The following is a 26,900-nucleotide window of genomic DNA, read 5'->3' on the forward strand; positions in this document are numbered from 1 at the left end:
TCTAAGTTTATAAAAGCTATATTTAAGCTTTGTCTCTGCTTATGAGCCTTTGACCCCCAATTATTTTTGGTTTTGCCCAGAATTCCTGTGCTAAAAGGTTCAGAAATATGATTTTAACCAAATTATCTTGTCTTTGCCAGTGTCTTATTTCTACCCATCAGAACACTGATAACAACTACAAACTGATTTATGTGGGTTTTCAAATGATTCTGGCTTAAAATAGTAGTTAAAACACGTTCTGAAATGCCTGACTTGTTTCTGGTGACATATACTTGCTTTGCCGCTATAAATATATTTATAACAGAATAAGCATTAATTATGACTAACCTTGATCCCCATTACACTATTTGCTTTTAAAACTCCACTATTGTTCTAGATTCTTTACTTTTTTGTTCAACACCTTTATTAAAAGTAATAATTCCCTCCTTGGGTAAACTGTGTATGAGATAGCCGATACAAGTATCCACAAAAAGAGAGAGAAACTCAAACACCAGACCACGGCTTCACACAAATAAAAATGCCTTTCACAATAAAATAACTTTAATAAAATAGGTTCAACAGACCATAACATACATAACAAGATAAATCAATTTATACTTAGTGACATCATTAATCACCTTCAAATAAACCAATTAAAAATTGTACATTTCATGTAAGTTGGGTTACTAAGTATCCAATGTATATGTATATAAGCACATTTAAAGAGATACACTGGTAGTAACATAAAAATAAAAATAATCAACATATATAAAAAATATGCATGAAACAAACATATCAAACCACGGTATCCTATCTATATAATCATTATCCTCTTTTTATTCTACATGATTTGAAGACTGGCTTCAAAGGCACATACATGCTCATTCAAGCTGGATCCTTTATCTGCCAACATAATGATCCAACTTAATTCCTTCATCTTAGTAACATTAACAAAATCACCTTTTCATAAATCCTGTCAGTCACAAGAAATGTATATTGGATGCCTGTATCTGGATGTACAAAACAATTAGACCTATAAATAAAGCTACAAAATCTACAATCCCCACACATAAAGTGACAAACCCACCAGACTCTTGGGACAATCACTGTCTCCTAGAAGGGTAACATAATATCCATTTCAATGATCGTTTGTTCTTATAATTAAAACCAGGGATGTGGTCCAACTATTCCCTTGATTTTTTCATACATAGTTAAAATGGACCAGTCTTTAATAAATATTTCCTTTAGTGCCTTTGAGTCAGTACTATAAAAAAAGTGGGACCATTAAATGGGTCCTGTTTAGTTCCTCGTACAAAAGACCTACTGGGTGAAGGAAAGTTTGGGTCTGGCTCATGTATCTCTTAAAGGCACATCTGCTTTAACCCCTTGGTTTATCTCATTATTATAGTAAATTCCCCATGTAACTTTTTTAAATCTCGCCTAAACCCTTCCTCTTTGAAATTCAACCTAGATACCCTTTCACTACATTCCCAAAATATGTGCAGGGTGCATATTTGATCTATGTAAAACTAAAACCCTATGGCAATCCTTTCTATATAGCCCATTGGTGAAGGTCAAATCATTCTCCCTGCAACTCCTCACATCCAAAAACTCAATCATACAACTTGAATAATTCATTGAGAACCTCAAAAATGAGGTAGTCCTATGCAAGTATTCAAGAAAATCTTGTAGCTCTTGGATGGTCCATGTCCACAGTATAAACACATTATTGACAAAGCAATGATAGAAATGGATATCCCATGAATTAGTCACGGAGCCAAAGACATTCATATCTTCCCAATGAGTTAATGCCATACTGGCATAGCTACTGGCACATGACGTGCCCATAGCTATGCCAGAAGTTTGCAAATAATAGTGATTAACAAAAACATTATTCTCAAGTGCCGTCTCAAGAATTTGGCACAACAGATCAATCCATTTAGCATCATAGAGACTATGGTCATGTAAAAATAACTTAACCATGTCAATTCCTTCATGGCTTGGAATGACCGTAAAGAGAGAGAGAGAGAACATCTGATGACTAGGTAGGTCTTTTGTATGAGGATCTAAACAAGATGATACCCATTTAATGGTCCCTCTTTTTATAGTAGTAACTCAAGGTTACTAAAGGAAATATTTATTAAACACTGGCCCATTTTAACTATTAATGAAAAATCAGGGGAATAGTCGGGCCACATCCCCGGTTTTATTATAAGAACAAATAATCATTATAATGGATATTATGTTACCCTTCTAAGAGACAGAGATCATCCCAAGAGTCTATTGGGTTTGGGACTTCTATGTGTGGGGACTGTAGGATTTGTAGCTTTTATTGATAGGTCTAATTGTTTTGTACATCTAGACATGTGCCTCCAATATACATTTAAAGTTAGAGCAGATTGCAATACGCGGGATATAGTGTATCTTGTCTACTGTACAGTTTGTACCTCTTTTAGTGTAGGTAAGATGAATAGGAGATTCAGAGAACGTATTAGAGAACATATTTACTGCATAAGCAGAGGTAATAACACGAATGCTCTAGCCAGGCATGTATTAGAAAAAGGCACTATACATACATTTAAATTTCTTGTGATTGACAGGATTTATGAAAATATATGCAACATGATTTTGTTAATGTTACTGAGATGATGGAATTACGATGGATCATTATGTTGAGAGTGGATAAAGGAGCCAGCTTGAATGAGCATGTGCCTTTGAAGGTGATCCTCAAATCATGTAGAATAAAGAGATGATAATGATTATATAGATAGGATACCATGGTTTGATATGTTTGTTTCATATGTATGTTTTATATATGTTAATTAGTTTTATTTTTATGTTACTACTGGTGTATCTCTTTAAATGTGCTTAGATACACTGGATACTTAATAAACTAATTACATGAAATGCACAAATTTTTATTGGTTTGTTTGAAGTTGATTAATGATGTCACTGAGTGTAAATTGATTGATGTTGTTATGTAAGTTATGGTCTAATGAAGTGATTCTATCACAAAAGCACTAACCTATTTTATTAAAGTTATTTATTTTATTGTGAAAGGCGTTTTTATTTGTGCAAAGACATGGCCTGTTTGAGTTTCTCTCTCTCTTTGTTTATTAAATTATCACTTAAGACACAGGCATACATACATTACTAGAAAAGAAAACAAACCATATTAAAATGTTTCATATATGTGCATTATATATTAGATATGTTTTCTTTCTTTTTAATGATTACTATTGACTATATGTTGTTAATTGCTTGAAAACTTAAAACATACAGAAATCACATGACCATACACAATAGCAAAATGGAAGCACAGCAGCATACGTTTATGCTTCAAGGAGAGACAGGAGCTTTTAAATCCAAGTAAAGTATGTTCATGGTTGGGTAACTTAATAAAAAATAATCTAACTCAGATTGTCGTTCTTAATGTTGACAGTACAAGGACAGAAGAAATCAATTTCTATCACCATACCACAAGCCAAAGTAATGCTAGCTGTTTTCTGTTGCCATAAAAGTCAGCATTGCAGAGAGCATCAAACCCACCAAGTGTAATTAGTTACCAACACGCAACTATTTCAAGTATCTAGCTCTTTCCTAAAATCTGTCTGTACCGTGAATAATTTCACCAAGACCCATTTTATATTATGTATAGTAAGTAATATACTGTTATTTTTCTTAGCATATCATGGAAATCCTTTAATTGCTTCGTAAGTCTGTAAATGTTTTCTTAATTAATTATGCTTAATATAACCTGGAGAAAATGTTCTTGCATGGATCAGGATATGCGAAAGTGCCAAATTCTGTGATCACGATCCTTTTCTCTGTCATTGCTCTGACATATGCATCAGTTCGGATAAACCTAAGCAAAACACAACAAACATTTACATTAAAAATGATGTTTATAAAAGAAAGGATGCTAAATTATATATATAAAATAATGTTGCAATGGGCTATGCCAACACAGAGTATGTAACATAGTTTCTACCTTCTGAAGTAGGTGGCATTTCCATCTTTAAGTTCAAATTTATGAAGAAGAGCTTGGCCATCAAACAAATGATAGAACGGTTCAGATCCTACTTCAAATAGTCCAGGACCACATCTCAACAAGCTACCTTTCAACCATTGTGGTATGGTGCCTAAAAAGTAAAATATTTCAAACAGAAAGAGCTTTACAATTATGTACTTAGATTTTAGCTATAGCAACTGCATTATGATACTGTATACTTTCTCATATGTTTAAATGTTTGTATTTCTGTTTTTTGACTGAAAAAGTCCAAAGCTGATCAGTTCACCTGCTACTTTAACAACAGTATGATTTTAATGCTCAAATAAATAAGAGGAAAATACTCAGATTAAATATTGTTTGCACTTTCCTACTGTTTTCATATTTAAGGCTCCTGCTATTTAACAGGAAATATTTCTTACAGAAATTCAATCCTCATGTCTTAAATGTCCTTTACTCACATGCTATACCTCTGTGAAACAAACATTTATTATTAGATTCATGCAGCAGAGTCCACAAGAGAAGAAGAATGCCTCTACTTTATTTTACTAAATATTTAAATTATAATTTTTTATATATATATATACATGAGAAATGGCAAAGGCAAATTAATTATCTGGGTAGCACACAGCAAAGTACACTGTTCAGCAGCTCAAAACAATTGCAAAGCAACAACCCCCAGTACCCTGGCACGAAACTGGCTTCTTTCTGCAGTAAAGAACTCTAAATAAGTTAAGTATATATATATATATATATATATATATATATATATATATATATATATTTTTTTTTTGCATGCAAAATAGAACCACACCAAAGTGTCTTCATGCTGAAGATGCCAAATCTATTGCCCACATATTCAGAAACAAACACAACAAACAAATCTTCGTTGATAATTCACTATTTTAAGAAAGCTCTGGATCACCTGCAGCTCCATGTTTTTTTTGAAGGATTTTTAATTTAACGTACTTATTTGTTAACTGGGTAAATTAATTTGTTAATTTATGACACATTATACACCTCTCTCTCTCTCTTTCTCTATATATATATATATATATATATATATATATATATATATATATATATATATATATATATATATGTATATGTAGATAGATATATAAATATGAATATATAGAGAGATAATATAAATACAAAGAGAACTGGAGGTGAGACATATATAAAAGCAAAATAATAACCCACTTGACTTTGCAGTCTCAAACAAAAATAAACAGTACCTTAGGTTACTTTCTCCCAAATACCTCTCCCAGGCCCTGCTTTCAGCTCTGTAAGCAAGTACTTTGAAACAATGCACATTCCATAGGTTAGTAACAACCAGGTTCCCCCACTCCACTCTTCAACAGGCCTTCCCCTGCAACAAGCTGTGCTCAATCACACACTCCAACTCTAATGTGGCAGGAGTTATAGCCAGTCTGGATTCCCTCACCTGTTTGAGGAAGCTCTTATATAAACTACCTTATCTTTTGCAAAAGGCATGCCTCAGACTGCATATTTCCCCCCGAAGATCACCAATTATCTCTAGTGCACAGCTACTTGCAATACCATTTACAAAACCAAGCAAAGCATGTAGCATCTCATTTTAAATCGTAAGAAAACAGTGGTGCTCTGCAAAAGTTTAACACAGTTTTTGTAACAAAATCTTGCTTATCAGCTGTGAGTGTTGCAGTGTATTACTGCAGACTCTTCACTCATATCACATTTCATTTTTCCCAGTTCCACTTAAATTGACCAGAATCACAGACCTACTGCCTGTGTAGCTACCAATCATTACTGCACATGCCCACATGGACTGCACTGTGCAGTTGGTGTCACCCGGTTCACTCTCCTCCCAACCACCCCTGGTCTTTCACCTTTATACATACTGTTCCCCACTCACTCTACACCCCCTCCAACCCTCCCATTTAAACTATACCATGTTAATACAAAAACACCATAGAGTACAATCCTCTTTCCCACTCTACTACATAATTACTCATTCTTAACACTCCATTTCAACCCCCCCGTTCTACCACTGCTCCCCTTCATAACTCCATACTGCTAGATAAACCAGTTATGATGCTCCAGGCTTTCTCACTGCACTCATCCTACTTAATGTTCTATCTCTCCTCAGAAGGTCTATGTCCCACCATCATACATAATCCACACCTCTTTCATCATTATCCCTGCCAGTCTGTCATTCTCTACTCAACTGTAACCATTCACTAACAAAATCACCCCAACTTTCCATTCTAATCTCCAATAGCCTCTCCCACATATACACACACTCCACTGCACAACTCTCCTCCCATCTTAAAACATACAGTAATAACACTCACATCAAAATTCCTAAAAACCTCTACAAATTCACCACAACCATTTTAATATTCCTCATCAGAGCCAGCACTGAAACTAACTCCAGACCTTAACACCACTCCTCTCCATCCACAAACTACAAAAATGTCTGTATCTCCTGTGCCCCCACTAATGGACAAAGCACTGCCAACAAACTTGTCCAAGTAAGTGCCTTCCTTTCCTTACACAACCTAGACATAACAGCTGTTACTAATCTTGAATCAAACCAAGCAGCCCCAACTTTCAGCACCTCCTCCCTTCATACAATTATAAGTATGGTGCGAAACCTGGTAATAGGAAAGGAAGAGGCTGTCTATTACTATACAAAAGACATCTTAAGCCCACTGTCCTAGCCAAAACCAATTTTACAACAGAGACAAACTCCAACTCAGTCCTTCTAAAATTCAACACAAAGAAAAGCAAACCCTTATTTATTACAGCAGCATATCTACCACCTCCTTCATCTATTTCTAAATTTAAACACTAATCTCTGAAATAGTCTCAGCAAGCAACTTCATAAAGAAAGGACTCTGTAGCAAAAATTAAGATCTGATTAACTTAGAGGATTTCAACATTAACTTCTCAGGGTCTTCTCAAATTATATTTCTGAATGTCTAACTAATAAAGACATCTTAAAGCTAATCACAGAAACCACCCATCCAACTCTGGATTCCAACAGCCACTCTATTATCGATCTATTAATCATCAATGACCCTTCAGCTGTCTCAGAAATTTCTATTCTTCCCCTACCTTCAGTGATCTCTTACCAATCATTTTTCAGATCAGCAATCTGTCTCTAAAATCTCCACCCAAACTGATCATCTTCAGACACCAATCCACACAAAATATCACCAAGATGAAAATCTATCCGAGAACCTTTAACTGGTCTACCATACTAAATATCCAAGACCCTAACGTAGCAGCTACTACCCTAACCCAGATACTTCTCCCACTCCAGGACAAATTCCTTCCTGTGGAAAAATGCCTTTTAAACAAGAACAAACACCATGGCACACCAAAGAGCTTAAATCTCTTCTCAAGCTAAGGGATGAAGTCTGACAGTCACAGAAAAACATTCCAGTCCCTGACAACCATGCTATCTTTACAAAACAACAGAACTTGGCTAAACAATCCATGCAGAGGCACAAAGCAAACCAGCTGAAATCCAATCAACTTTCTCTTTAATTAAAGTCAGACACTTCTGGCATGAAGTGAGTCTACTTACTGGATGCAAACATCTGACAACAAATCCTCTCTTTTAACCTAATCCAGACTAATCAAGGCACACTCCCCTGCTCTGACTTTGCAACAGATGTTAGCCACTTTCTGCAATCTATCAGCAGCATCTCTACTCCCTTCTACTCTCTCCCAGAGCCCCCTCCCTTCGCTCCCATTTTTACTTAAAAAAATCTCGTGAACAAATGAGTAACCTACTTGAAGACACAGACTATTCCCCTGGTGCAGATCACATCTTTTCTTGGAATTTCTAATCCAGCCAGTTCATCACATGTCTTTTGCATGACATAAAATATAATGCCAAATGTCTGGAAAACAGCACTAATTACCCCCTGCCCAAACAACGTAAACCCCAGAACACCTTATGCTTTTGTCCTATTTCCATCCTATCCACTCTTGACAAGGTGCTAGAAGAAACAATTTGTATGTAACTCTCACTCTACATATACTTGTTTTCCCACCTTTCTAAGCTAGTACAGTCCAGTTTTCAGGTTAGTGCTGAATTCAGGGCTGTGTTACAAGTTTCTGTGTTTGCCCATACCTTACTTGGATAGAAGGAAGTTTCTCTGTTCACTGTGAGAGAGAGAGCTTTGAGCAGCCTATCTGTTCCTGGAGGAGTGGTTTCAGCCCAGAAATTAGTAGTTTATTGGGCATTTTGGGCTAATTTCTATCGCTTTCATTTCCCTGCTATAAAACCCGCATTTGCGCAGTTTTGCACGCCGGGCAGTGCCGGTTAGCTAGGGTATAGTTATTCATGGCTCCACAAAGTCTACTCTTCAATTTTTCCTTGGAACTAGACAAACTTTCAACTTAAGCACTCAAACCATTCACTTCTCATCCCGGCACTTGCTCAAAACTCATAGCAAGCACTAATGAACCTTAGCACTAGATCCCACTATACTGTAGAGAAGGACAAGGCTCTCTATTCGACCTTACCAGCCAGTCAGTAAAACAGTTCACTGTACCTATCCAGGCATGTCCAAAGGACAATTTCAGGTGTACTCTCCAGTCCAACTGGTGAATCTGGGCATTTTGCGGCAATGTTACAATTGCCTCATGTACACAGACAACCCTCTCCTCCTTCCACCAAACACTAATACATGTGAGAGATTCAGTTATACAGCCAAACTGGTGGCTAATCTCTCTCAACCCAAGACTGGACCAGGCAGTCAAGAGGAGAAGGGAATTACTTGTATCACACCACTAGTTTCACATAGACCTATGAAACCAGCATCGGAAAAAACACACATACATACATGAAACATACTCGGAGGCTCTAAATAAAAATCTGCAAAAGTAACAGAGACCTCCAAAGCAGACATCCAAGCAACCCCCACCCCCCAACACAAAACATGAAACGCATACTTCACAAAACCAGTGTGCCATGCAATCACAGCCCTTAAGGCAAAATAGCATACCCAACACACTAGTAATAGGTGACTCTATAGTCAGGCACACTGACATCCCACTCACTAGGCTGAACAAAGAGAAGGTTACTGTTTGTTGCCTGTCAGGTGCCAGGATCCGCCACATAACACAAGCACTCAGTCACTCCAGAACAAGTACAAATATGACTCTGTCATTGTCCATGTTGGTGTGAATGACATGAGCCGTACCTCCCCGGACTACATGAAAAGAGACATGGGGGAGCTCTCTGATCATGTAGCCCAGGCCGGTATGACCCTGACCCTGAGTAGCATCCTGCCTTTACCAAGAATGGTACCATGGTATAGAGAAAAAATGATCAATTTCAACAATTGGCTACACTTCTGGTGTCATTCAAAGGGGATCCAGTGTCTGTCAGCCTGGAATGACATACTTGACAAGCCACACTGCTTTGCTAGAGACGGCTTGCACCTGTCACCCTTAGGCTTTCGAATACTGGCCAAGGCTCTTGCAACCCCCATAGTGCCTTTTTTAGGCAAGGCTCAAAAGACAAACCCACCGCCATAAATAGCGCAAGTAACAAAAAACTGAGGATAATGCTACTCAATGCCAGAAGTCTAAACCTCAAAATGCACACACTCGAGGCACTCCTCAGTATGGAGAAACTCGATATATGTGCAGTAACAGAAACCTGGTTTAAGGCTCCAGAGAGCACCCCAGCACTACCAGGCTACAACTCATGCCATACATTTCGGCCACAAAACCCGGACCAAAATACAAAAGGCAGGGGAGTATCCATATTCATCAAGGATACCCACACCTCCAGGTTAGTGGCACAGCATGATGCTTCAGAGATCATCCATGTGCAACTAACAATGGGCAAAAAGTACAGTTTTGTACCTACCATAAATGTAGATGTTCGAAGATCCACATTGCTGCAGTCCTAACACTAGGGTAGTCCGCTGTCCCAGTCGGCCCGAATACCAAAGTATAGTCAAGGCGCATTAGTCTGACGACAGGACGCCAGGGTACAAATGCGCATGACCAACGTCATATCCTCAGTCTTTTCTTGCCCCAGATGTCAGAAGACCCTAAAAAGATAAGGCCAAACCAAAAAACAACAACACACCAAACACCCCTGTACCAAATATATATACAATATATACAAAGTCAGAATGGTACAATCCCACCAACACAACCACCCCTAAACACAGAGGGGAAGGAGGGAGGATGGACTGCAGCAATGTGGATCTTCGAACATCTACATTTATGGTAGGTACAAAACTGTACTATGTTCTTCATCTCACATTGCTGCAGTCCTAACACTTGGGTAGAATCCCAAAGCAGAGGAAAGGGAGGATGGCAAATCACAAAGAAGCAGGAGCTGCCAACATGCCCTGTAAAATAGCAGTGGCAAAACCAGCCCTAGATTTAGAGTAGAGAGGAAGGTGGTAATGCTTAGAGAAAGTATGCACTGAACTCCAAGTAGCTGCCTCCAAAATATCCTTAGTTGCCACCCCCCTTAGAAAAGCTGTGGAAGTGGCAGTAGCCCTAGTGGAATGAGGCCTAATCCCCACTGGAATCTCCTTGCCATGATGGGAATAACAGAAAGTAATGCAAAACCCAATCCACTTAGAAATAGTTTGTTTTGACACAGGCTTGCCCTGAGAACTCAAAGCAAAAGAAACAAACAACTGCTGAGACTGCCTGAAATCCTTAGTCCTGCTTAAATAATAACGCAACTGCCTGTGTACATCTAAAGTATGCAAAATCTTTTCCCCCTTATTTTGGGGATCTGCATAAAAAGTAGGCAAATGAATAGTTTGGTTTAAAGCCACACTAGAAACCACTTTAGGCATAAAGGAAGGATTAGTAAGATACCCTATCCTTATGGAAAATCAAGAAAGGCTCAACTGCCATAAGGGCCTGCAATTCAGAAACCCTTCTTGCAGAGGTAATGGCCAACAAAATGCAGTCTTCCATGACAAATATTTTAACTCAGCAGTAGCTGCAGGCTCAAAAGGTTGTAGAGTGAGTTTCTCCAACACAAAATTGAGGTCCCAAGCAGGAGTAGGAGCTCGGGGTCGTATATTCTTTGCCCCTCTAAGAAATTGCTTGAACAAAGGATGAGAAAACAATGGTGGGTCACAATCATAGTGAGCTGAAATTGCTGCAGCATGAATCTTAATGGAAGAGAAAGACAAACCTTTGTCCAATAACTCAGTAAGATATTGAAGAGCCACACTCAAATTAGGCTCAGAAACATCCAAATCTTTTGCTGCACTCCAAAATAAAAATCTCTTCCATTTTTCTGCGTACACTTTCCTTGTACTAGGTCTTCTGGCTTCCATAATCACATTCAAAACTTGTTGAGGAAGCTGAGACCTGCTATGGCTCAAAACAGAATATGCCAGGCTGTTAGATGCAGAGAGTGAAGCTTGACATTGAGTAGATGACCGTCCTTCTGAGACAATAGGTGTGGAATCAAAGGTAAGGGCCATGGAGGCTTCCTTACCAGACTCCTCAGTAACGGGTACCAGTGCTGTCGAGGCCAATCTGGAGCTATTAAAATCATCCTTGGCTTGTCTTGTCTGACCTTTAGGAGTACCTTTGGGAGGAGAGGCAGAGGTGGAAAGGCATACACATGAAGATTTTTCCAACTGAAAGAAAGAGCATCCACTTCCCAAGCTGTGTAATGAAACTTTTTCGTGCAAAACTTTGGCAGCTGGTGGTTTAGTGGAGAAGCGAACAGATCTATGTCTGGAGTTCCCCATGACACTGTCAATTTCTGAAATACATGAAGATCCAGTTTCCACTCGTGGGGATCCATGATTTGCCTGCTTAACACATCTGCTAAGGAGTTCTGTGCTCCCGGCAGAAACCTTGCTTGAAGATTCAGCTGCAAGCTTAGCGCAGTCTCCCACAAAATCATTGCCTGCCTGCATAGAGGATAAGAATGTGTTCCCCCTTGTTTGTTGATGTACCACATGACAGTAGTGTTGTCTGTTAGAATCAACACCTGCCCTGGAAGAAGTAAATCCTTGAAAGCCATTAATGCAAACTGGACTGCTAACATCTCCTTCATGTTGATATGTAGATGCTGCAGGCTGGCAGGCCACTTGTCTTGTATCCACTTTCCATTCAGATGAGCTCCCCAAGCTGTGTCTGAGGCATCTGTCGTTAAAATCTGACTCGCCTCTGGCCGGGTCACAGAGAGTCCCTTGTTTAGGTGACATTCCTGAGCCCACCACAAAAATTCCTTTTGAATGCAAGGTATTATTTGAATGACAGTGTCCAAATCCTGGCAGTGCTGTGTCCATACATTTTTGAGATACCATTGCAGCTTCCTCATGTGCAGTTTGGCATTGGGAAGCACCAGAATACAAGATGCCATGAACCCTAAGGCTTGAAGGACTGTCCTTGCAGTCAGCCCGGACTGATGAGATAGTTGATGGAAGTAAAGAGAAAGATTCTTTTGTTTGTCCGGGGTTAAAAGGGCCATCTGGGTTGCTGTATTCAGTCTCACACCCAGAAAGCACATGTCTTGAGAGGGTACTAGACTGGACTTTATTTCGTTCACAGAATACCCTAGGCATCTTAGCACTGCTATCACATATTCCAAATGCTGAAGAAGCACGTCCCTTCCTTGAGCCAGAATCAGGCAGTCGTCCAAATAAGGATAGATTTGTATTCCTTTTAGCCTGAAGAAAGCTATCACTGGAGCCAGAACTTTTGTGAATACTCTGGGCAGTAGATAAGCCAAAGGGCAATGCAGAGAACTGATAATGAGAATTCCCAGCTCGAAAACGCAGATACTTCCTGCAAATTAGTCTGATAGGAACATGAAGGTAAGCTTCCTTGAGATCCAAAGTTACCATCCAGTGATCTTTGCCCAGCAGAGGTAAAAGCTGTTGTAACGTCAACATTTTGAACTTGGGAATGTCCAGATAAGTGTTGAGGATAGATAAATCCAAAATTGGTCTCCACGTGTTCCCCTTTTTTGGTACTAGGAACAGGCGTGAATAAAATCCTAGGCCCCTTTCTGGCAAAGGAACCGGCTGAATGGCGCCTATTTGGAGTAACAGAGAAATTTGCTTGTGAGCCTCTTTTCTTTGTTGAGGAGGAATGTCTGGCATGCCTTTGAAAGGAGGCAAGGTATGGAAATAAAACCTGTAACCGTGGTGAATGATATCCAATACCCATCTTTGAAAAGTGCCAACCTTCCTCCCAAAGGTGCTGCCAGACGAGAAGACTCTGGCAGCTGAAAAGGCAGGTCATTGGGTCTGTTTACGAAAGGACTGACCCCTGCCCTCACCAGAAGACTGAGCAGGTGAACTCCCTGTTCTAGGCCTAAAAGAACCTTGAGCTCTACCCCTACCACGTCTAGACCTACTCCTAGACTGGGAATCATAAGCAGGATATGTCCACCCCTTGGTAGGCCAATTTCTACTAAACTTCGGAGGCTGAACCTGCAAAAAATCTTTAACAGTCTGCATAGACTTAGCCTTGTCTTCCATTTTCTTTAGAACAGCTTCCACAGGCGAACCAAACAACACATCAGATTGCAAAGGAGCATCTAAAATCCTTGTCTTAACATGCTCAGCTAAATTCTGATCCCTCAGCCAGGCGTGAGAACCGAACCAGTGGCAGCCACCCTCAAGAGGCCTGTACAGCATCAAAACCACATTGCAAAGAATGCTTACCCACCTGTTCAGAAACATGAACTAAATCCTGCAACTCTTTACACTCAATACCTTCCGCCAGAGCATCTACCTTAGACTTCAATTGTGAAAGGAGATAATTTTGGTATTTCAACATGTGAAACTGGCAATTCAAAGCCCTCATGGCTAAAGTGGAAGAAGTATACACTTTCTTTCCCCATCTATCCAAAGCCCTTGCCTCTTTATCTGGAGGAACAGGATTTTTAACAACAGAAGCCTTAACACCTTTAGGCCCCTGAGAAACAGTTTCTGGGTCTGCCCTAGGACTCTTAAAAAGATACTTATGAGCTTCAGGCACCCTATAATATCTATCCGGTTTAACTGGAGCAGGGGGCAAAGAAGCCTCTGCAAAAACATCTTCTACCACATCCAGAACAGGAGGTATAGCTAAAGGCCTATGCTGGGGTAGAAACAAAAAATCCCTAAGCCTTTTCCTGGAATCAGAGAAATCCTGACCTTCCCATTTAAAATGTTCCCTCATGGAATGAAGAGTCTCAGAAAAAGAAAAATCCTCAGGAGGAGAAGCAGAAGGAGTAGAATCATCCACATCAGAATCAGAGTAAGGAGAATACTCCTGCAAGTCTTCAGCCGAAGACTCAGAAGCATCCGAACCCTGCTCAAAACTCCCAAGCTCAGGTTCCACCCTAGGCCTCTTATCAGGAGGGGGCATAGAACCTCTAATCATTGTAATCAAATCTTCTGCCATCTTAAGCATATGCTTCTTAGGCACAGACCCTGAAGAACTAGGGGTAACACCTGAAACAAAACCTGGCCTGCCCCTGGGAGAAGCCTTGGAAACAAAGGGAGAGGGCCTAATCACCTTAGGAAGGGAGGGAAGAACAGCTACCTGAGAAGCCCCTTCAGCCTGGCCTACCTCCTGCGAGGTCACATCTTGCAATAATAAAGTATCTCCCTGGGACTCCAAAGAAACTTCTGGCTGAACCTCCGGCTCCACCGAGCTCTCTAAAGAACCGGCGTCCGTTCTTCCAACCTAGGCTTTACTGCTTTGTCCTTGCGCTTTTTAGGCATCCGACGGCATTTTATAATTACACCGCTTCCCAAAAACTAACCTGGCACAATCCAATCTTCTCTTTATAGTGCGTTTGTTAAATCTAGCACAAGAGCGACAGCCAACAACGTCGTGCTCAGGCCCTAAACAAGGTATACACAAGGTATGGTAATCCCTATGAGGTATCTGTTTCCCACAAGAAATACAGTTATTCACTTTTTCTGACATCCGTAAAATACTGAGGCAAGAAAACCAAAATATTCCCCAACGGGTACTTAGCCAACTTTGATTCGGTCTGAAACTCCGACTGAAAATCTCAGAACGCCAACCTGCACTTGCAACGCTGCTTCTGCATCGGACCATGCGGCAAAAAAGACTGGGGATATGACGTCGGTCATGCGCATTTGTACCCTGACGCCAGACTAATGCGCCTTGACCGACGTCAGCCTTATACTTTGGTATTCGGGCCGACTGGGACAGCGGACTACCCTAGTGTTAGGACTGCAGCAATGTGAGATGAAGAACATCTGCTATTCAAATTATAGCTTGCTACAGATCACCCACCATGTCCCAGGTCGCCCACTCCGCATTCCTGGAAACACTGGGAAACATAAAGGTCCTACCAAACACCCTGATACTGGGTGATTTCAATTACCCAAACATTAACTGGGAGAACTAAAGTACAAACTCCCTTGCCCAACATTTCCTAGAATTTATAAACTCAAATGCCCTGGATCAACTGGTCAACACCCCCAACAGAGGTGACAACATATTGGACCTGGTCATCACCAACATGGGCGACCGGTGTTTCACGCCGGACATCAACCCCTCGTTGGTTAGATCTGACTATAAACTAATCACTTTGGATATCCACATTCCGCCATCACCCCCGGTCAAAGAAACAACCATGAAAAACTTTTCAAAAGCAAACTTCACGTTACTTAAGACCGAGGTGGGAAGTTTCAAAGCCCCCATGCTAAAGGATAACGCTGTCCAAGCTGCAAAATCCTTTACTAATGCACTCTATGGGCACCTATAAGAAGGCATGGATTGTGCTATCCCAAACAAAACCAAGACTCACTCCTCCAAGAAAAGGAAACCAGTCTGGCGGACCCCTACCATAAACAAGCTATACAAAAGGAGGAGGAAACTAGTACAGAAAAGAGTAAAATCCCAAGAAGGGATGACTTCCCTGATCAGTATTAGCAAGAAACTACATTCCCTCATAAAATCATCCAAGGCTAGCTTCGAAAGAAAAATTGCCTAGGACTCCAAAGATAACCACAAGGCATTCTTTAGTAGTGTCAAGAATCTAAGTGGCAATTCTCAGATCTGTTCAGAGTTAGTGCAGAATGGCACAAAATACACTGAACCGACCGATATAGCCAACATCCTGGCAGACAGGTTCAGTGCAAACTTCACCCCCCTCTCATCCCCAAAAGGGTCCATAACTATACCAGAAGAATGTAGTGCCCCTGAAATCACAGACACTCAGGTTAAAACAGCCCTCTTCAAAGCCAAAAACACAGCATCAATGAGACTGGACAGTGTCCCAGGATGTGTCCTATATGAGCTCAAAGATGAACTAACCCCTCACCTAAACGCACTGTTTAAACTCTCCAGAGGCTATATGCCCACAGAGTGACGCACAGCAGTGGTTATTCTGCTCCACAAAGGTGGAGCCACAACGGACCCTGGGAACTATCGCCCTATAAGCCTAACTAGCTTGGTCTGCAAAGCTATGGAGCGCATCATCATCATGGATCTCATTAACAGAGACATTGGGAACCTCCAAACAATGGGCCCTACCCAGTTTGGCTTTGTTAAGGGCAGATCATGCCTCCTAAACCTAGTGGACTTCTTTGAGACAGTTACCAAGGCTATAGACGAGGGAAAGGTGGTCCACACAGCCTACCTAGACCTCACAAAGGCCTTTGACACCATTTTCCACTCAGGTATTATAGACAAGCTCACCAGCCTGAACATAAACCCCTACATCATGTGATGGGTTGCCAACTGGCTCACTGACAGAACCTACATGGTAAGAGTTGCAGGAGCTAGGTCTGACTCTAAACCAGTTACAAGTGGCGTTCCCTAGGGCTCAGTCCTACGAACCCCCCTGTTTGGCATATACTTCTCAGAAGTACAGGCAAGCACAGGACTATGGCTGACCAAGTTCGTAGACCACTGCAAACTAGGGGCTATAATTGACTCTCTGGCTGACACAGACATCCTCCATAAGGATCTCACTGAGACAGATACCTGGTGTCAAAACCATGGCCTCAAGCTAAATGCCAAAAAAGTACATAGTCATGCCCTTTGGAAAAAAACAAAGTACCCACAAACTATCACATAGGTGGTAGCCCCCTAAATACGGAAGACATAATAAGGGATCTGGGGACCCAAGTAGATAGTAACCTCTCCTTTGATAATCCCATTGCCAAAGTGGTTAGAAAATCCTTCTATGTGGCCCACCTAATCACAAAAGGGTTTGCATCTAGATCGAAAGAGGTCATTGTGCCCCTCTACGCATCACTCATCAGACCCATCATAGAGTACAATGCCCTATTTGGGATGTACCTTACAAGACACCTGCAACAACTGGAAAGACCACAGAAGTACCTCACCAAGAGGATCACTAGCCTCAAGCAGATGCCCTATGCAGCTCGACTGAAGAAACTCCAGCTGTACTCAGTTGCATACCACCTACTCAGAGGTGATCTCTGCCTGACATATAAGGCCATGTCTAACCCAGAATTGATGGACATCCTCCACCGAAAGAAAACCATATCCCCTCGAGCCACATGTTCCAGGGATCTAAACCTCACCACAGCAATAAATAGGATGTGCTGGAGGGATAGATTCCTGTCCCAGAGACTTCCCATGCTCTGGAACAAGATTCTGATCTACATTAGGCAGAGCTCCTCGCTAACCCTCTTCAAGAGAAACCTTGACGAGTGGATGGGAAACAGAAAGTTTACCCTGGGGATCACTTCAGTGGCTCTGCTGAACAGAAGCACAGGGGAACTAATCTAAGGGGGCGGCGAATGCCAACACATTCTGGCTAGGCTTATAAATGCCTTCGGGCAGACAGCCTAGTACCTACCTATGAACCTATGAACCTACATTCAACAATACTGTCTCCTTACCCTAAAACAGCAATAGATACTGGGCAGGTCATAACTCAGGGACAACACTTTGGTGCCTGACAACATTATCCTCAACATTGACAAAGGTAGCATGACATTATCAATATTTGTTGACCTCACAAATGCCTTTGACTTCATCAACCACCAACTCCTTTTTCCTCCCTCTATTCAGAACATTGGCAGTAGTGATGCTTCCATCACCAGGTTCCAAGACATCTTGTCAAACAGATTCTTTACAATTAAAATAGGCTCTTACTTCTCTCAGCCCACACATCTTTCAATGGAAGTACTCCAAGGTTCTATCCTAGGTCCTCTTCTCTTCTTTATTTGCATCAAGAAACTACCTTATGACTTGATACGCCTTAGGTCCAGCAGCAAAATCGCTCTACAGTCAAAACACAACTACAGAACTATGTTAACTCCCTCAATTCCTGGCTCATTAACTTGCAAACTAGCATTTAAACCTACAAAAAACAAAAAGCATGCTGTCTGGCACAACCCAAAAAAATAAAAAAAATCATCAAAGTCACTCATTATAACCATCCTTTGTGACTCACAAATAAAAAGAAACAATCCCTTCAATTACCTTCATTTGTGGCTAGACCAGTCACTAACATTCAATACTCATACAGAAAAATTGAGGCTAAAAGTTAAACTCACTTCTCTTCGGGCCAAGAAAATCTTGCCCTTCCTATCCAAACCAGCCAGGGCAGTAATAGGCAAAGGAGTCCTTCTGGCCCAACTTGAATATGGACAACCCATAATAGCCACATACTCTAAGAAAAACTCCTCCACACTACAGACTACTGAAAACAAAAATCTGCTGATTCTTTGCTAACTCACCCTCTAATGAGCATCACTGCCTTCCCCTCAAAAAAAAAAAAAGAAAAAAAACAAATGGCTGCCAATGCAGAACAGAGTAGACCTGCTACTAGGCTCTCTCATTTTTAAACGTCTCCAGTTTAACTCATTCCCAGAATCAGCTACCAATCTTTTTATGAAACACACACATATTACAACCTCAGAGACTCTCCCAAGCAACACCCCCCCCCACAACTAGCCAGGAAACTCCATACTGACCATTCTTTTTTCATCCTTGCTCCTAAAATATGGAAATCCCCTTCCAGGAACTAAATTTCTCCTTTTCCAGCTTCACAGCTGAACTTAAACAATCCTACACACCAAGTCAATCTGTACTTTGCACATAACAGGGCACATCACGACAGCCTGTCAACTACTAACACCTTCTAACTCCCCAACCATCACCTGCCCTGACTCTCATTACCACACAGCAATTCCACCATGAAGTAAACCTGAAATATAATTGTGTGAACTGTAAAATTTGCATTTCTCTCATAACTGTAATGTATATTAGTTGCTGCCAAACAGTTCATTTCTGTTCTGTTTTTGATATGAACAACTTACTGCCTCTCTGTTCTCATTTTTTTCTCCTTGTAAATTATTTCACCCAGACAGTAACTGCAAATGGCCAGTTGTGATTAGTGTACCATGTCAATATTCAAATGTAAAACAAAAACTGAAGCAAAAATGAAATGATACTCTAGGTGAGGAACTAACTTCTTAGTTTGTTACTTTCAGACATCTTCCTTATATTTATCGTTGTTTTTTGTTACCTAGATAACTTTAATACACACTCAAGGCCCTATACACATTAAAGACACATTACATGTTTCAGCAAACATGTTACAACTTTTCCCTCCCTATACAAAACCAGAGGTTTTGAAATTATAACAGTGGGTTATAAGCCCTTGACAACATGATAGAGCTTTTGTTGGCTAAGCCAGGCTTGTGGGTCGCTGTATATGGAAAGGGTTGGAGGGAAAATGCTCAGTGCCACAACTCTGTACTGCCATCAGTTTGCATATGCTACTATTGCAAGCAAGAATGATCTGTTATCAAACTGAAGTGCCTGCCTAAAAAATAGCATTTCAAGGCACCAAACGATCAGTTTATTGCTAGACACTTCATTTCTGTATCTGAGTATTCCTTTCTGTATTGCACAGCTTTCTACTGATATAGACAACAAGGTGCTCCTCACATTGAATATCTTGGCATAGCACTTCTCCCAAACATTTTCTGATGTGTTGATATATAAGGTAAAATCCTTTAATAAAATCAGGAATTATTAAAAAAGACTCAGAACATGGGATCGATTTTTTTTTATTGACACTACTCTTGGAATACAATATGGTTGCATTACCATTTGGAATTTCAGTGCTATATTTAGGTGACACTCACATTATTAAGTTATCTAAATAGATTTTGCTTATCCTTTATAGCTTTATAGTTTTGCATATATACTGTACAGTTTCAAAACAGTGCTCTACAAAGTCATTTCATATGCTGTACAAAGTCATTTTCAAAGACATGTTTACTGATCCTTTGAATTTCTTTTTTTTTGCTAAATAATTTTTATTTTTTTTTTGTTTCTAGACAAATTATGATACAGTAAATTTAAATTACAATTCAAAATAAAAGAAAATAGTTAATAACTATAACAATATGTACAATATTTACAGGTGGTCCAATGAAAAGGATTAACCAATAAGGTTATAAAGAGGAATAATCTCATAGAACTAGTATAACCTTTACTGGCATATATTCACATAAGTCCATCTTAGTTTATGACATTTCAATTTCATGTAGAAGACATTCTATCCTTTTGTAGTGTGTCTATAAGTATTAAGATTTTATTCCAAGGATTATCTGTCCAACGTCTGGGAAAAATTCTTCCTTCTTTGACTTTTATTTCTTTTTGTGCAGATTCCTTTAATAGAGATATGAAGTCTTCATAACTTGGAGGGACAGTGGATTTCCATTTTTTTGTTATACATTTTCTGGCTACAGCCAGAATAGACCATAAAAGATATTGATCACTTTTACTCATAGTTACTGAGTCATCTACATTCAAAAAAATTAAAGATTTTGTTATAACAAATTTATCATTATAAATGGCTTGAAGAAATCTATTAATATCTTCCCAGAATTTTTTAATGCAATCATAAAATATATGTATCCAATCTGCCTCGCAGTTTACAGTACATCAACATGTGGGCTTTTGGGCAGGGTCAAATTTGGCTATTTTATATGGTGTATAAAAGGCTCTATGTAAAAATTTCCATGTGAAGATTTTCCATATCTGGAAGTTTGATGTTAGCTTAACTGACAACAAAAGGTCATTCATATCTTCAGATGATAGATTTATTGTCAAGCCCTTTGTTAAAATGTTCACAACATTTTGACCTATTTTGGTTTTATACACTATTAAAATTTTGTATAATTTAGATATAGAAATTAGCTTATTATGATTTCCATAAATCAATTCTTGCATATATTTTATGAACTTAGGTATAGTATTAAAGTTTGAATCATTAATAATTCTACATAAATCACTTGCATATTGTAGTATTTTTTGAAGTTCTGTTCTATTTCAAATATACTAAACTCATTTATTACTTGTTGGGTGGTTAAAGTACTGTGATTACTTAAGCATTGAAACCAGTAAATAAAGTTTTTGGATTCCCAATTAATGAGTATTTTTTCTTGGATTTTTTCTTTAAAATTCTTTGATGTTTTAAATGGTATTAAGAGTTCGAACCATAATTTTATGTCTGGATTTGTAATTATAAATTTTCTAAATAGATTATAAATATTATTCAGATATGATAAATTAGTGGGCTTTGTTGTTTTATTTTGTAAGCTATTACATAGTACATGCCAAAATATGTTATTATAATTCTCCAAATCCATATTTTTTAATATTTTGCTTTCATTTAAGAAGAAAGTTAAATGTAAAATTTTCCATGCGGATGAATAATTTGGATTTACCCAATTTAGTATAAGTTTAATGATGGAAGATTTGATATACGTTTCTATGTCTGCAAATTTAATTCCTTCCAAGTCCCAGGGTCTAATATGATGTGAGAAAACAATTCTATTCTTTTTTGGATACCAAAGAAAATCCATTAAAAGTTTCTGTATTGTCTTTATAACTTTTTTATCTGATAAAATAGGGATTGCTAATGCTATATAGTTTATTTGTGGTAGTAATATCATTTTTATTAACTGTAACCTATCTTCCAAGTTTAACATTAATTTATTCCAGCTATTAACTTGTTTTTGAATTAAATTTTGGATTTTATTATAATTTAAGGTCATGGTAGTATCTATGTTCTCAGATATAAGAATTCCTAGATATTCTAGTGAAGAAACCTTTTCTCCAATTATTTGATATTTATTCAGATGCAAGTCATCTATTTTATTTAGAAGTATATGTTTTGATTTGGATTTATTGAAACAAAGACCTGAAATGGAAAAAAAATCTTCTACTTGTTTCTCTAATTCTTGCATGGACTCTTCATTCGGTCTTAAAGTCAGCAATATATCGTCAGCAAATAACATGATTTTAGAATTAAATTTATTGTAAAAGTTAATTCCTTCCATTTTAGATCACTTCGTATTGCAGATGCAAATAATTCTATCGCCAGGGCAAATAGTATAGGAGACATAGGGCAACCTTGCTTAGAGCCTTTAGTTATTTTGAAAGCTTCCGAGGTAAATGGGCCTAATTTTACATAGGCCAGGTTATCTTTACATATATTCTTTATTAAATTTATAAAGTTTAATGGGAATTCAAAAAGTTCCAAAATTTTAAATAGATACTTCCAGTTTACCGAATCAAATGCTTTCTCTATATCTAATGTGATTATAAGAGCTTCTGAATTGTCTCTGTTCAAAGCTTCTATAATGGTTAAAATTCTCTGAATATTGTCATATGTGTGTCTTCCAAATATAAAGCCTGTTTGGTCTTCATTTATGACTTTAGTCAGGGATTTCTTAATTCTATTTACTAAGATAGACATACAGATTTTATAATCATTATTAAGCAGAAAGATAGGTCTATATGAGCTACATTGGGATGGATCACTTTTATCTTTTTTTATAGGGGTAACTAGTGAATATTTCCAGGATGGTGGAGTAATCATTTGAGTTAGAATATCATTTAGCATGTTACGAAGTAGAGAAATTGCTGAATTTGGAAGAATTTTATATAATTCCATTATTATTCCATCCATTCCTGGTGATTTGTTGTTTTTACTTACTTTAATTATATCTTTTATTTCTTTTATGGAGATATGCTTGTCCATTTCTACTTTTAATTGGTCAGGTAGTTTTTTTATTAAGGAACTATTAAATTTCTGATCTGAAAATGAAATATTATTATCATTATTTCCATAATGCTTAGCATAATAGAACTTAAAAGCTTCAAGGATATCATTCACATCAGATAACAATTTTTTTCCCTTTTCCTTCATGTATTATATTTATGATGTTATTTTCTAAGTTCTGCTTTTTAATTCTCATTGCTAGATTATGTAAATGTTTTGGAGAAGTTGAAATTGAAGCAAATTTTAGTTTTTCCAAAGCTAGATTTGTTTTATGAGTGAGGAATTCATTGTATTTTTTATTTAAATCTATAATTTCTTTTTTTTTTCCTGAGAATCTATTACATCATAAGAACTTGTATTTATTTCTGTTATTCGTTTTTGTATATTGTGTAATTCAGATTCCCATTCCTTTGTTTTATTTTTAAACCATCCTATAATCTTGCCATACAAAAAATCCTTAAGTGTATCCCAAGTTATTATATTATTTGTATTGTTAATAGGATTTGTTTCTAAGAAATATTTGATTTCTGAATCTAGCCAAGGTTTAAACTCTTTTAATTTAAGGATGTAAGCTGGTATTCTAGTTATAATGTTTAATCTTTTGAAATCAATTTGTACTTTAAGAATTAAGGCATTATGGTCTGAGAGGGGACATGGAATAATAAAAAATGTTGTTATCCTACTGTTTAAATCAGAGGAGACCAATATTTTATCTATTCTTGTTTTAGTATTAAAGCGATAATCGCTATGTGTGTAACTTAATGAGTTAGAATCTTTAAAATTAAATGCATCTATTAGATTTAAGTTTTCTAACCATCTCTTGAAATATTTACTTATGGGTGTGAGATGTAACTTTCTTTTATTAGTTGTATCAGAGTTATCTAGAATACAATTGAAATCTCCCCCCATTATTATCATACCTTTATTTACTTTGTTAATTAATTCTATTTGTTTTTTAACCGTAGACAATCCTATTCCAGGAATCCAGTAAATATTTATTAAAGTCCAAATTCTATTTTGATATTTTATTATTACAATTGATATTAACCCTTCTTTATCTTCATGTTTGTAAATGATCTGAGGAATAACTACATTTTTTTTCCATAAAATTATAACCCCTCTTGTTTTTTTTTTTTTGTATAGGGAGTGAGAAAGAATTAGATAGTCACTAGGTTTCCATGTGAAGTTATCATCTCTTTTAAAATGAGATTCTTGTATAAATATGATTTGTGCTTTTTGTAATTTCAAATATCTTAGAAAATTTGACCTTTTTATAGAATTATTTAAACCATTAATATTTATAGATAATAAAGTTGTGTCTGTCATTTTTTAAGTATTTATTTGTACTTTTGGATTGTTTGTTCTTGAAATTTTGTTTTACCTTGGAAATTAATGTGTTTTGAGTATTAGATTTATCCTTTCTTTTAAAAGTTATTTTGAAATTAATATATTTCTTTCTATTTATGCTTAAAAAAGTTTCAAATTGGACCACTGAAAAATGAAAAAGCTGAAAAACATTGTGTTAACATATTTTGAATAAACAATTAATGGTTTTACCATTCTAAATCCCAAACATGAAGTGTCTAGCACCTCAAATCTGTTTGGACTTAAAAGTCCAAACAGATTTACCTTCAATAATAATAGTTGCATTAATGAGGAAATGTTGCTTTAAATTGAGCTCCTCAAAAAAATGAAAACTAAAACCAGAGAACAAGATACACTTATTATGTAAATAACATATATGCCTAGTCTGTGAAGTTTTGTTCATTACTAATTAGATTCTAAAATGCGATATTATTTCAAATTGCAAACAATTTTAAATAAGACATTTGTTAATTACTTTAACAATATATTAGGTGTTCATTTTTCATTAATATTATGAAATTTTTGCAAATTACCAATTGTAGATAATATATTAGCAAATGTCAGATCATTAATGTTCATTAGTGATATTTAACATTGTTATTAATAATAAAAAGAAGTAGAGTGAGTATGATAGATACTGTTTAAAATAAAAGAGATTTTTTTACATATTTTTAGATCTATATAAGGTATCACATCATAATGAAGTTAATTGACATATCGCTAACCACTTATCAAAACCACTTAAAGTCCTTACAAATAATAATATTCATTTATAAGATTTAATATAATAACAGTTAGAATTAAAGCAATATTTATAGTGCTTTACATTAAAACATTTTCTCATTCTTCAGTTAATGTCAGTTTTATAACTCTGATAATTCCACAATCTAAAATTAATAAAATGTGGAAAAGATTTCACTCCTAAATTACTTATATGTGATCTTTTGTAGTTCTGTTATTAGTAAGTTATTATTCATAAGATTTTCTCTATTAAGTTCAATTTAAAGATCACACATATCAGATATTGTCTTCTGCTTATCACAAATGTAGTGAGCGTCTGGTAACTAGTAAAAGGTCTCAACTTATATGTTAAAACTATAAAACAGAAAGGAGAAAGGTGAAAATTAGAATTATACTTGCAAAGGAAATCTACCTTGATAATGGTGCAATAGCACTCTTGTCCCATAACCAATCATTTATAATAAACATTTTACGTATAGTACTTCTTTTATACAATAACAAGTATAATAAAGCAATCTTTAGATAAATGAAAGTATAATTCCCAGTAAGCTGACACTCAGGATTTTTTTTTTTTTTTTTTTTTACTTTTTCTTCACCTTCTCTTTTCCTTCCCTCTTCTTCCATTTCTATATAACTTAATAACTATAAGTAACTTATCTAACACAGTGTCGGTTAGATGTGTTCACAGAGCGCATGTATTATACTTTTACCAGACACTCACCCATTAAGACACAACAGTATTTAAATGATTCACTATCTTTCTTGTTATAATAGCGCTGTCTTCAAAGCAGATCTAGCGCTATACTTGCATGAGATATTAGCTGAGATTGATAATAAACCATAAAATTTTTAATAAAATATGAAAGAATATTTATGAAGTGTGAAAATAATTGAAGCAAACGCTTCCTTTACTGTAATCAAAACAGCGGTGTTAAGGAAAGAACTCTGCGATAGTGGGTGTTTACACTCCATCTTGTGATCAGCAACCTAAATTGCATCTAAACATGCCAGGATACATCGCGTGCTTATGAATGTGGACGGTGAACAACTTTTCAGACAAAGAAAACTGAGAAAGCCGAGCAGAAGGCTCATGAATACTGTCCACCCTCAGATAATACATTAATGTTCTAGATGCTTCCCAAAATGTTCACGAGTGGTTCCATTTTATAATATTTTCATTAATATACTTTACATTAATTCAAATTAACAAATTGTAAATGTGCACCTCTAAGCTACATAAAAGCATTCAACCAGAACAACAATATTTATTCAGGCAAAGATAGCGTACTATTCTAGTAACTAAATACTTGTATAGGGAAGAAACAGCAGTGTTAAAGAGGAAAACTCTGCAATAGTGTGTATTTACACGCCATCTTCTGGCCAGTAACTTAAATTACATCTATGTACAGTTAAATATGTCACGTGCTATGTATGAAGCGGTGAACAACTTTTTAGTTAAGGAAACTAAAAATAACTGAGCAGAAGGCTCGTGGATGTTTTTTTCTTTCTTTTTTTTTTTTTTTGCTTTCAAATAATACAGTAATATACTGAATACATCTAAAATGTTCATGAGTGATTCTATTGTATAACATTTTTATCACAGTACTCTACATCAAATTAAATCAATGAATTTTGAATGTGTACTTTTGAATAAATGATTATTTTGCACTGTTCTAGTAACCAAATACTTGTATAGAGAAGAAACAGCAGTGTTAAAGAGGAAAACACTGCAGTAGTGTGTATTTACACACCATCTTCTGGCCA

The 26,900-nt window shown here is 37.2% G+C and overlaps 1 protein-coding gene across 2 annotated transcripts in view; it reads right to left on the reverse strand.

Moving 5' to 3' along the window:
* RPE65 (retinoid isomerohydrolase RPE65) overlaps positions 1-26,900 on the reverse strand; it is a 250,271-nt gene that overhangs the window by 205,582 nt on the left and 17,789 nt on the right. For both annotated transcript variants that reach the window (XM_044085604.1, XM_044085605.1), the window contains exons 3-4: positions 3,971-4,121; positions 3,737-3,844 (exon numbers count right to left, since the gene is read on the reverse strand). In XM_044085604.1, the coding sequence (XP_043941539.1) occupies positions 3,737-3,844; positions 3,971-4,121 (259 nt within the window). The remainder of the gene's footprint in view (positions 1-3,736; positions 3,845-3,970; positions 4,122-26,900) is intronic.

The sequence above is a fragment of the Protopterus annectens genome, chromosome 10.part0 (genome assembly GCF_019279795.1).
Source record: "Protopterus annectens isolate FY-2018-M chromosome 10.part0, PAN1.0, whole genome shotgun sequence".
Lineage (NCBI taxonomy): Eukaryota > Metazoa > Chordata > Ceratodontiformes > Protopteridae > Protopterus > Protopterus annectens.